At 36.2% G+C, this 12,717-nt stretch overlaps 1 protein-coding gene across 6 annotated transcripts in view; it reads right to left on the bottom strand.

The window, feature by feature from the left end:
* The window catches only part of ST7L (suppression of tumorigenicity 7 like), a 118,400-nt gene that overhangs the window by 88,732 nt on the left and 16,951 nt on the right, over positions 1-12,717 (bottom strand). For all 6 annotated transcript variants that reach the window (XM_032301632.1, XM_032301630.1, XM_032301631.1 and 3 more), the window contains 4 exons: positions 12,588-12,666; positions 3,691-3,845; positions 1,655-1,752; positions 1,273-1,387 (listed from right to left, as the gene is read on the bottom strand). In XM_032301632.1, the coding sequence (XP_032157523.1) occupies positions 1,273-1,387; positions 1,655-1,752; positions 3,691-3,845; positions 12,588-12,666 (447 nt within the window). The remainder of the gene's footprint in view (positions 1-1,272; positions 1,388-1,654; positions 1,753-3,690; positions 3,846-12,587; positions 12,667-12,717) is intronic.

The following is a 12,717-nucleotide window of genomic DNA, read 5'->3' as shown; positions in this document are numbered from 1 at the left end:
TTTGCTTTTAACTTCTACAGGATTCTAGAATGGTAAAACCTGGGGAATCATAAAAACAACTGAAAACACAGAAGCATAGCTAAGTTGTTAGTTTTATTTTATTTTAAATAAATCAGATCCTATCTGATTTTTTGTATTTGGTTCCTAAGCTTGTTCACTGTATCATAAGCAGGCCACGCATCCGATAAGTTACATATGGAAAGAATTTCTCACAAATTTCTCCATGAGCCTACACTATCGTGAAGCACTTGTAAGAATTCCAGATGTTTAAAAAAATAAACTTCTCTTTCCAAGTGTGACACATTTCAAACTTTCCAAATCATGGGGATTCCCAAACTAATGGCTAGGAACTGACAACAGAACAAGTGTGAATATGTGACCTGTAGATGCTATGTTACAGTGAAAGATGTGACCAGAAACATTATGCTAGTTAGGATGTTTCCATCTTGAGGTTAAAAGGGGATGCCTCACTCAAAATGAGGAGAACTGGCATGCATCTTAAAAATTCTCCCAACTCCATTTGTGCTAACTGGCACTGTTTAGTATAATAATAAAAATAACCAATATACGTCAACTTCTTACCATTGGAAGACTAGTAAACAAAGAAATGGAATAGCTGGATTTAAGTGTTGGCTTGCCATACTGACTGGCTGGGAGAACTTATCTTCTTTAACTCCAGTTTCCTTGTTTACTAACAAGAGTAAAACAACTTGTCCTACCACCTCACAAGATTATTATACTCCTCATATGAAATAATAAATTATACTTTGTAACCAAAAAGCATTGTAAAAATGTTACTCTGAATTTTTTATACATACCATAAAGCAACTTCTGTTAACTATCTCTGACACTCCAAAACAAATGAGGTACCATCCCATGTCCATAGCACCCCACACTTTTCCAATTATCTCACCTTACACACTATGCTTCAATATAACTATTGTTCATTTGTCTTTGTCTGTATGTTCCTTTACTAAACTGTAATTTCTCCAAGGACTAAGTCCATGTCTTCTTGTTCACCACTGTATTCTAAGCCCTTCACTCAACAAATGAATAAATTTTTAAAGAAAATTTATTCCTTGTAGACTTTTGCTCCCAGAAGTCCTGATAAAGAAGATACTTACTATAACTTGTATCCATGGATTCTAAATACTGACTTGAAAGAATGCAAAAAGAAAAATAAAGGAAATACCAGAATAGGATCACATTTATGATTACATAATTGAAAAAAATATTTTAACCATGCTATCAACTAAGTCAATTATCACTCACCATCATATTTTGCTAGGACTGCCTGAACATCTGCATAGGCCTGTAATTCCAGAAGTGATTCTAGGAGATTCTCATGGATGTTCAACATGGTAAGAGGAGGAAATTCTTTCATCAACTGTACATTAAAAGGGAAAAAGGTTAAAATTATAGTAAAGGAACTCAAAAGAGCTGAATCTGATTCATTAAAGTAGAAATTCTTTAGTTTCTTAACAAAACTGTGGACACTCAACCCTTAGAAATATATGTATATTAATAAACACCTTATTATAAAAGCTACCAATTAAAAAACAATGGTTTTACATTAAAATAACTGGCAGCTTAAAACACATTTTCAAGTTTTTGAAGGAAGAAATACAAACATCCAATCATCAAACTTACTTACATCTCTCATTATTTTTACTGCTTCTCTTATTCTTCCTAATTTTCTTGCACACATTGCTAATCTTCTTTTGATGTATACCAGTACATTGGTATCTCTTCCTATTTAAAAAAATGACATAATTATCACTTTGCATTATGACCTACTATTTCGTTAACATATCATCCATTAACTATAACTATAAGTAATTATTTGCTTATCCTGGAAGTTTCAATTAAAATTAAACTGTCTTGGGACGCCTGGGTGGCTCAGTTGGTTGGACGACTGCCTTCGGCTCAGGTCATGATCCCGGAGTGCCGGGATCGAGTCCCACATCAGGCTCCCAGCTCCATGGGGAGTCTGCTTCGCTCTCTGACCTTCTCCTCGCTCATGCTCTCTCTCACTGTCTCTCTCTCAAATAAATAAATAAATAAATCTTCTAAAAATCAAATAAATAAATAAATAAATAAATAAAATTAAACTGTCTTGGGGCGCCTGGGTGGCTCAGTGGGTTAAGCCGATGCCTTCAGCTCAGGTCATGATCTCAGGCCACTGGGATCAAGTCCCGCATTGGGGGGGGTCTCTGCTCAGCAGGAAGCCTGCTTCCCTCTCTCTCTCTCTCTGCCTGCCTCTCCATGATCTCTCTCTGTCAAATAAATAAATAAAATCTTTAAAAAAAAAATTAAACTGTCTCAGAATGAAAGACTATCAAAGATTATTAAACTTGGGTGATGAACATTGAATGGGGGTTTATTATACTGTTCTATTTTTGTATTTATTTGAAGTTTTTTATAGTAAAAGCTTAAAATCCACAAATGCAGAATCACTTTTGCCTCTAACAGTAACCTGAGTACATTATATATGAATTAATTAGTGTATACTTGACAAGTATATTTTAGTATTAACATAAAAGAAATACATACAATAGGAAAAAATAATTCTGACCTAGTTTTGAGTTTCTGCATAAAATTTTTTTTAATAATCTCTATTGTTTTAACTAACAAAAGATGTTCAAAACAAAATTTCCATGGTTACTGTGAACTTTTGCTCAACAGCTAGTAGTTAGTAAACTATAAAACCATTTCTAGAAAGAGCTAACAAATATTTTTGTAACTATCTCAGAATCATATTTGAGATTATACAAAGACAAATGGCAAGGCTTTTTCACAGATGTAGTTTCATTAGTTCCAGACTGCAAAATTATATATTACCACAGTTGTGTGCTGTAACAACATACATTAACGAAACATACTGTATACATCAATATTTAGTTTGGAGAGAAAATATTATCCAAATTTTAATTCCACAAACAAAAGATTTAGAACTTAACTGCTAACAGATAATGCATTATGTAAACATATTTCAATTTATTGCCCAATATCTGCCAAAATCATTAAACGAAAACCCTCTGGCCACAAAAAACAGCAGGAAGCAGGAGCATTACAGATTCTAACATCTTTGGTGGAAGTATCTCAATCCTAACTGAGAGAGTATCCTTAAGAGCGGAAAGAATCTCGGTTGGTTTGGACCATATGTTCTCAAACGTATCACAGAGAAGAGTCAAAAGAATCAATGCCAAATGTGGAGCTGGATGTTATACTGAAGCAGTCACTTCCTGGCACTATGTGGAGATACATACGGTCTGAAGGGCACAGCCAAATGATGTACTTCTGCTACTGCTTGGGGGAAGGGTAAGGATAAAGCTGCTGATCATTACCAGAAGGCTCTCCTGAATCTTGGGTATATTTGAGTTGTGTTTCTCCAATGACCAGTCCAATTCTCACAATTTAAGTAATTCTTAAATTACCTTAAATCTCAGAGCAGCACATCTCAATAACCAGAGCACATCTGTTCCCTTCCACAAGCATTCTCTAGCTAAAGCCTGTTTGTCTTGTTGGCTTACAGATATTACGAATAGATTAGTTATTTCTTATGAAAAGAAGCTAACTTCTAAGTATGAAGGGTTGTTTTTACTATTGTTATTTTGTGTCTTACACATAAAAGAGCCAACTGCAGGAGCTAAATAAAAGACAGGTGAAAATAAGTACAAATTTGCTTACGCAGTTGAGCTTCATGCTGAGGACTTTGATGCTGGCACTGCTGTGACCGCCTGTAAATTGTTTCTCCTGCCTTGAGTGCCTGTTTAAATAACCTTTCAGCATCTACAATAGTTGTTGCTTCTTCCTCGGCCAGTAAAACGTATGCAGTGGCACAGCTATGAAGAAAGCAAGCAAGGCAATTTTAAGTAAAATGGTAAAGAATTATTTTCTCCTGGATATGTCTTTTGTTCTGCATCACAATTTCCTACCTTTACCTACATATTCCATTTCTTGAAGAAGGGAAAAAACCTTCACTCGACATTCTGTTAGGGGCATGTTGGTGTATTTTTGGTGTGTTTCCACTATTTTTCTCCTTTCTTACATTTCTTCACTGTATTTTCTATCTTCTATGTTTATTCTCTAACTGCTTGTCTCATATTTTCCTTTTGTAAAAGGGGGGAGAAAATAAGATCTATAAAGCCTTACCTAAAAAGTAGTTCAAGGAACTATATACATTCTAGTGGTCATGCCTGCTCTTAGCCAGTACACACTTTGTAATATCCATCTAACAGGGGCAAGTATGGGAGAGGGTCAAGATTGAGAATAAAGTCCCATGGCCACCTGAGGATCTTTAGGTCCTTAACATTTGACTTAGAAATATATCATTCCAGGACTAACCCTTTTTTCCAATCCTGAGCCTTCTTTCTGTATGCTGCCCCATCCTTTTTTGGGCTTAGCCACAATTGTATTGCAGCAAAACTTCCTTGGTGTGAATTCTAGTCTTTCCTCCTACACTGCTGCTTTTACTCATCACACCCAGGCTCAATCCAAGTTCCCTTTCTTCACCCCACTAAAACAGAAAAGTTTCTGTTATCAATTATGTCAAAGGCTGGCTAATAAGGTAAATCAACTTGTTTGGGGGACAAAAAAGAGAAACAAAAAATTTCCTTTCCATTCCCAGAAATAGCAAGTACATATTGTAGTTCCTCTGGAGACTATATTTCAGTTCTGATTATCTAAGCCTGAATTGTCCAGTACTGAAGTCCTTCACTACGTATAGTTATTGAGCACTTGAAATGTGCCTAGTCCAAATTGAGATGTGATGTCAGTGTAAAGTGCACACTGGATTTTGAAGACTTAGAAAAACGTAAAAAAAACTTTAATAGTTTAAGAAATATATCAATTGTATATTAAAATATTTTAATATTTTCAATATAGCTAAATAAAATATATTCATTAATTTCACCTTTTTCTTTCTACTTTTTAAATCTGGCTACCAGAAAATTTACTTACAAATATGGTTCATGTTATATTTCCATCGAACAGTGTTTAAGCAAGAGAAGAGAAATTGTTGGCAAAAGTACAAGACCAGGCATGAAACAAAAATAATGCCAAGCAGGGTGCCTGAGTGGCTCAGTTAGTTAAGCATCTGACTCTTGTTTCCAGCTGAGGTCATGATCTCAGGGGTGTGAGACTGAGCCTTGCACTGGGCTCTACATTTAGCATGGAGTCTGCTTGGGATTCTCTCCCCCTTTCTGCCTGCCTGTCCCCTCATTCACAATCTCTCTCTAAAGTAAATATATAAAACCTTTTTAAAAAATGATGGCAAGGTAGCTATCAAATAACTGGGGGCAAGGAGGATCTTTTAAATTCAGAAAATGCAAATCAGACCGTTTCAGCATCCTTCCAACAGTACACTAAATTGAACTATCTGATAATTTCACTAATCAACAGAGATTTCTCCATTACATACATTAGATTTCTCTGAAACATTAGATACATTGCTGCTTTAAACACTGGGCTCCAAACTGCCATTCTAAACCCAATTCAAATGTTTTTAAATAACAAAAAACAAAACGTTTTTAAAAGATCTAGATGGCTATAAATTGATGCGATAGAATCAAAACATAAATATTTTAAATTACAGTTTAGCTATATGAAAAAAGAGGTTCTTTCCTCTGAGAGCTTTCCTATATTTGTTCAAAAATATTTTTATTATTTTTGAAATATTAAAATTAATATTATGAATACCGAATGACACTGCTATAAAGGTTTTGGGGTTTTTTTAAATTAAGGTAAAATTCACATAATAAAATTAATCATTTTAAAGGATGTCATTCAGAGACTTTTTTTTTTTTTTAGACAGATACTGAAGTCAATTGATTCTTCTCAAGCAACTCTCCTTTTTTTTTTTTTTTAAAGATTTTACTTATTTATTTGACAGAGAGAAATCACAAGTAGATGGAGAGGCAGGCAGAGAGAGAGAGAGAGGGAAGCAGGCTCCCCTCCGAGCAGAGAGCCCGATGTGGGACCCGATCCCAGGACCCTGAGATCATGACCCGAGCCGAAGGCAGCAGCTTAACCCACTGAGCCACCCAGGCGCCCCCAGAGACTTTTTTTTTAGGGACTTTTAATATATATACAAAGTTCACTCATGTAGCATGGAGAAGTATTTCAGTCCTTTTTAAGACTGACATTCCACTGTGTAAATATACCAGTTCTATGTATCCCTTCATCATCAGCTGATGGACATCTGAGTTGGTTGTAGTTTGGGGCTATTATAATATTGCTGTGAACACATGCTTTCAGTACTCTTCAGTATATGCTTAGGGGTGAACTTCTGGGTCATATGATAGTTCTAATTTTATCTTTTTGAGAACTGCCACACTGTTTTCCACAGTGGCGACACCATTTTACATGCCCACCTGCAATGTATGCGGGTTCTAATCTCTCCATATTTTTGCAAACACTTGGTATTTTCTGAAGGTTTTTGTTATACCCATCTTATGAAGGGGCATGTCACTGTGATTTTCATTTTCATTTCCCTAATTATGAATAATGTTGAGAACCTTTTCATGTGCTTACTGGTCATTTACATAAATGTCTGTCTGAATTCTTCTTTGAAGAAATGTCTGTTGAAATCCTTCCTCCTTTTTTAATTGGATTATCATTTTGTAAATGAGTTGTTAGAATCCTTGATACATTCTGGATATGACTCCTATCAAATATGGTTTACAAATATGTTCTCTCATTCTGTGGGTTGCCTTTTCACTTTCTTGATAGTATCCTTCAATGCACAAAAGCTTTTAATTTTGATGAAGTCTAATTTATCTAATTTTCTCTTTGTTGTTGCTTCTGCTTTTGGTGTCATATCTAAGAGACCATTGCATAATCCAGTCATAAAAATCTGCCCCTATGTTTTCTTCCTCTGTTTTAGCACTTAACTTTAGGTCTTTGATTAATTTTGAATTAATTGTGCATCATGCGAGGTAAAGGTTGCTTTTATATGTGACTATCCATTTGCCCAGTATCACTTATGGAAGACTATTCTTTCCCCATTGAATGATCTTAGCACCCTTGTCAAAAATCAATTGACCATAGGGGCTCCTGGATGGCTGAGTAGGTTGGGCATGCAACTCTTGGTTTCAGCTTGGATCATCATCTCAGGGTTGTGAGATTGAGCCCCATCTGGAGATCCCCACTCAGTGGGAGTTAGCTTCTCTCCCTCTGACCCTTCTCACTCTCTCACTCTCTAAAATAAATAAATGAATCTTTTAAAAAAAATCAATGTACTATAAATGCATGGGTTTATTTCTGAACTTACAACTTGATTCCATCAATCTAGATGTCTGTCTTTATGACTTAATTACTGTAGCTTCACAGTAAGCTTTGAAATCAGGAAGTGAGTTCTCCAATTTTGTTCTTTCTCAAGGTTGTTTTGGCTGTTTGAGAGCTCTTGTAATTCATTGTGAATTTTAGGATCAGCTTGTCCATTTCATAACAATGGCAAATGAAGTTTTGATCGGGATTGCATTGAATTTGTAGATCAACTTGAGGACTGCTGCCATCTTACCAATATTAAGTATTCCAATTCATAAACATGGGATGTCTTTCCATTTATTTAGGTATTTTTTTTAACTTTTTTAACAATATCTTGTCATTTTTAGTGTACAAGTCTTATACTCCTTGGTTACATCTATCTTTAAGTGTTTTAACATTTTTGATGCTACTATAAATGGAGTTGTTTTTTAAATTTCTTTTTCAGAGGCACCTGGGTGGCTCAGTCGGTTAAGCATCTGCTTTTGCCTCAGGTTGTGATCTCAGGGTGCGGGGATCTTGCCCTGCATTGGGCCCCCTGCTCTGTGGGGAGCCTGCTTGTCCCTCTCCCCACCATCCACTCATGCTTTCTCTTGCTCTCTCAGATAAATAAAATCTTTAAAACAATTTTTTTTCAGACTGTCCACTGCTAGTGTATAGATATACAACAGACATAAGTAAAGACTTGCTTTTTGCCATTTTCCTCTTTGTTTTATATGTCTTTAGACAATAAATTTGTTGAACTCTTTTGCTAGCTCTAATGGTTTTTTTGTGTGTGGATTCTTTGAGATTTTCTATGTACAAGATCATATAATCTGTGAATAAAGACAGTTTTTACTTTTTCCTTTCTGATTTGGAAGTCATTTTCCCTTCCTTCTTCTTGCCTAATTTCACTGGCTAGTACTTCTAGTACAATGTTAAATAGAAAGGACAAGAAAAGATGTCCTTGTCTTATTCTTGATCTTAGAAAGAAACCTTTCAGTCTTTCATCTGTAAATATGTAAATAAAAACTGCGTATCTATAGATGAAAGACTATGGGTTTTCCTTTATCAGTTTGAGGAAGTTTTCTTCAATTCCTTTTTTCTTTCTTAGTGTTTTTTTTTTTTATCAGAAAATACTGTAGGATTTTGTCAAATACCTTTTCTCTATCAATAGAAATGACCATGTGGTTCTTGCTCTTTTTTCTATTAATGTGGTATCTTACATTGACTGATTTTCATTTGCCTTCTTGGGACAAATCCGACTTGTTCCTGGTGTGTAATTCTCTTAATATGCTGCTGGATTTGCTGTGCTACTATTTTGTTGAGGATTTTTGCATATACATCATAATGGATATTAGTATGTAATTTTTGTTTCTTGTGATGTCTTTGGTTTTGGTATGGGATAATACTGGCTTCACAGGATGAGTTAGGAAGAATTACTTCCTTTCTATTTCCCTTTTTTTTTTTTTAAAGGTTTTATTTACTTATTTGAGAGACCATGAGAGAGAGCATAAGAGGGGAGAAGGTCAGAGGGAGAAGCAGACTCCCCATGGAGCCGGGAGCCCAGTGCGGGACTCGATCCTGGCACTCCGGGATCACGACCTGAGCTGAAGGCAGTTACTCAACCAACTGAGCCACCCAGGTACGCTTCCTTTCTATTTCTCTGAAGAATTTAAGAAGGACTGGTGTTTATTCTTCTTCTAGTTCTTGGTAGCACCTGCCAGTGAAGGAATCTAGTCTTTGGTTTTCTTTGGAAGTTTTTAAATTACTGATTCCATCTCTTCATTTGTTATAAGTCTACTTAAATTTTCTATTTCTTCTTGAATCAGTTTTGGTTCCTAGAAATTTGTCCTTTTTATTTATCTAATTTATAGATCTATAATTGTACACTGTATTCTGCTTTAAATTTCTGTAATGTTAAGTAGTAATGTTCCAGTTTCATTCCTAATTTCAGTAATCTGAGTCTTCTCTCTTTTTTAATTGATCAGTCTAGCTAGAAGTTCAGCAATTTTGTTGATTTTTAAAAAGACTTTATTTCACAGAGAGAGAACGAGCGCACAAGCAGGGGGAACAGCAGGGGGAAAGGGAGAAATGGGCTCTACACTGAGCAGGGATCCCAGTGTGGAGCTTGACCCAAGGACCCTGGAATCACGACCTGAGCCGAAAGTAGAGGCTTTAACCCACTGAGCCACCCAGGCGCCCCAGTTTTACATTGTCTTTTAAATCATATTGAAAAAAAATATTTGCAAACCCAAAATACATTAACTTTTATATTTGCTCACGTAATTATCTTTACTGGTGTTCTTTATTGCTTTGTGTGGAGTCAAGACTGTCTAGTATCCTTTTATTTATAATATATCCTTTTATTTATAACATATCCTTTTATACATAACATAGATCTGCTAGCAATGAACTGTTTCTGTTTATCTGGAAATGTCTTAATTTCTCCTTCGTTTTTGAAGGATAGGTTTGTTGGATATAGAATCTTTAGCTGTGGAGGCACCGGGGTGGCTCAATTGGTTAAGAATCTGCCTTTGACTCAGATCATTATCCCAGAGTCCTGGGACTGAGCCCTGCACTGGGCTCCTGTGGGAGCCTGCTTCTGCCCCTCTACCCTCCTCATGCTCAAGCACACTCTCTCTTAAACAAATAAAATCTTTAAAAAAAAAAAAAAAAAGAATCCTTAGTTGACAGTTTTCTTTCTTTAAGAATTTTGACTTTGTTATCCCACTGCCTTCTGGCTCCTATGATTTCAGATGAGAACTCAGCTGTTTTTCTTACTGAAGATTCCTCATTCATGATGTTCTTGCTGCTTTCAGGAAATTTCTCCTTGTCCTTGGTTTTGGAAAGCTTGATTATAATGTGTCTCATTGTAGATTTCTTTGATTATATCTTACTTGAGGTTCACTGAGTTTTTGATCTTTATTTCTAGATCTCTTTCTAAATTTTTCCCCTAGATTTCTTTTTAAATTTCTAAATCTTTATTGATTTCCTCTAGTGGTAAGATATCCTTCTCATGACTTCCATTTGTTCTTTGCACATGGCTTCCTTTACCTCTTTGAGCATATTTAAAATATTTGATTTAAAGTTTTTGTCTGGAAAGTCCAAAGTCTTGACGACTTCCTTCAGGACAGTCTCCATTCATTTCCTTTCTTTTCTGTGAATGGGGCATATTTTGTTTCTTTGTGTGTCTTTTTTAATTTGTTTAAAACTGCAAATTTTGAAGATTATAATCTAGCAACTCTAGCAGTCAGATTTCCCCTTCCTCTCCATGGCTTGTTGCTGTTGCTTGTTGTAGCTGTTTAATGACTTTTCTGAACGAATTTTCTGAAGTTTGTAGTCATTATCATATATACCAGTGAATCCTCTCTCCTTTAGCCTGTTCATCAGCCAGTGATTTGATAGAACTTGCCTTAAACACGTGGAACCAAAAACAAAACAAAAAAAGCCAAGTCTTTGCAGATTGGTTCTGAGTGTGTTGGGGCACACCTTCAACATTCAGCCAGGCAGTTTACAACCCTGCCTTAGCCTTTACTTTGTTTGTGCAGAACCTGAAATTCAGACAGACATGAGAGCTTAGGGTCTTCTTAAGTCACTTCTGAGCATGTGCCCAAACTTGGGCATGTATGGGACATCTGAGATTCCCAGGAGTATGTGGGAGTTTTTCAAAAGCCTTTATTTTCCAAAGTATTTCATTCCCCAGCCTTTCCTCTCAAGCTTTCTGGTTTGTCTATTATTTGCCCCAGCTATTATCCCTTGCTCCAGGGCAGCAGGGACTAATGCATTTGTCTTTATGTGTTTTCAACAAATGCCCCCAAGTGTAGCTGTGTCAGTGCTGGGAGAGTTCCAAATTAACCCAAATAAAGGCAATACCTTTGAGCTGGCCCTTCAGAGAGCCAACCAGACAGGTCAAAATAAACAAGCACAATTCTTCAAGAATAAGAGCCATTCCACTTTCTCTGGTAGAAGGAACCTATATCCAGAATGCAGACTTTTGTCTTCAAGGCTGCCACTGAGCAAGAGAGTGGGAAATTGGGGGGAGGGCAGTGTAAATTAAAACACTTAAAATTCACTTACAGTGATTCAGCTGTTTTTTGTTTTTTGTTTTTTTTAATTGATTAAGCAGTCTCTAGGATACTACAAACTTTTAATTAGTTTCCAGAGTTTCAATAAAGCTGATTCACTGCTTTTGGAGTTCCCTACACTGATTTTTGTTCTATCTTAGGAAGGTCTTCTTAATATTGATAATGTATCTTGGGGGGTGGGGTTGTTGAGGGATACCAGGGACAATGCTAAATTCATACCATTCAGGAAGCATTCCCTGATTAACCCCAACTAGGGCCATACTTTTACTCCTGGCATTTATTTAGTATCAGATTAATACTTATTGATCTATTCCATTTAAATATTAGGCTAACTCATGATTTTACATTTTGCCTTTTCAAAATAAATAACTGATATAAAGAACTATAAAAAATAAATATCCCTGGGATGCCTGAGTGGCTCAGTTGGTTAACTGGCTGCCTTCGGCTCAGGGCATGATCCCAGGGTCCTGTGATTGAGTCCCACATCGGGCTCCCTTCTCAGCGGAGAGCCTGCTTCTCTCTCTGCCTCTGCCTGCCACTCTGCCTGCTTGCGCTCTCTCTCTCTCTCTCTCTCTGACAAATAAAAAAATAAAATCTTTAAATAAATAAATAAACAAAGGGTGCCTGGGTGGCTCAGTGGGTTAACGCCTCTGACTTCAGCTCAGGTCATGATCCCAGGGTCCTGGGATCGAGCCCCGCATTGGGCTCTCTGCTCAGCAGGGAGCCTGCTCCCCTCCCCCCGCCCCCCCCCCCCGCCTGCTTCTCTGCCTACTTGTGATCTCTGTCTATGAAACAGATAAAAAAAATCTTTAAAAATAAATAAATAAATAAATGCTGCATTTTGCTTATTTTGATCCTCTTCACATGCCTCCAATTCCATTAGCAACTAAAGTTCTCAGGACTGAATGAATGCTTTGAATGAATGATTTAAATGAAAAACAAAATTTAAAAGGTGGTATAATATTTTTGTACTCTTTAACTATCAAGAATTATCACCAATTAGATCAGCATTCCCCATTTTAAAAAGTATCTCTAGGATAATTTCAATTCAAAAGCACAGGTAAGTTTGTAATTTCAGAACCAAAGTATAGATGCCCATGAACACTAAAATTTGTCTCTAGTATATGAAAAAAAAAGCAAGGGGGGGAGCTGCTAATGACTCTAAGTGTCTTAGGAAAAGACAAAAGATAACATGAAATCATTTGCCTGAGTTTCCTGCAAAACAAAGTTACTTTCCATATATTTCACACTTACTCATTGTTTAATTCTAAAGCTTGATAGGCTGCTTTGATTCGAGCTGGAGGATTTCTTTCCCTCCATGCCTTCTGCATAACTGTAGGAAAAATATTGTAAAAAGCAGATGAGATGGTAAACATAAATAATC

The sequence above is a fragment of the Mustela erminea genome, chromosome 10 (genome assembly GCF_009829155.1).
Source record: "Mustela erminea isolate mMusErm1 chromosome 10, mMusErm1.Pri, whole genome shotgun sequence".
In the NCBI taxonomy this organism is placed as follows: Eukaryota; Metazoa; Chordata; class Mammalia; order Carnivora; family Mustelidae; genus Mustela; species Mustela erminea.
This window is presented reverse-complemented; position numbering and strand designations above follow the sequence as displayed.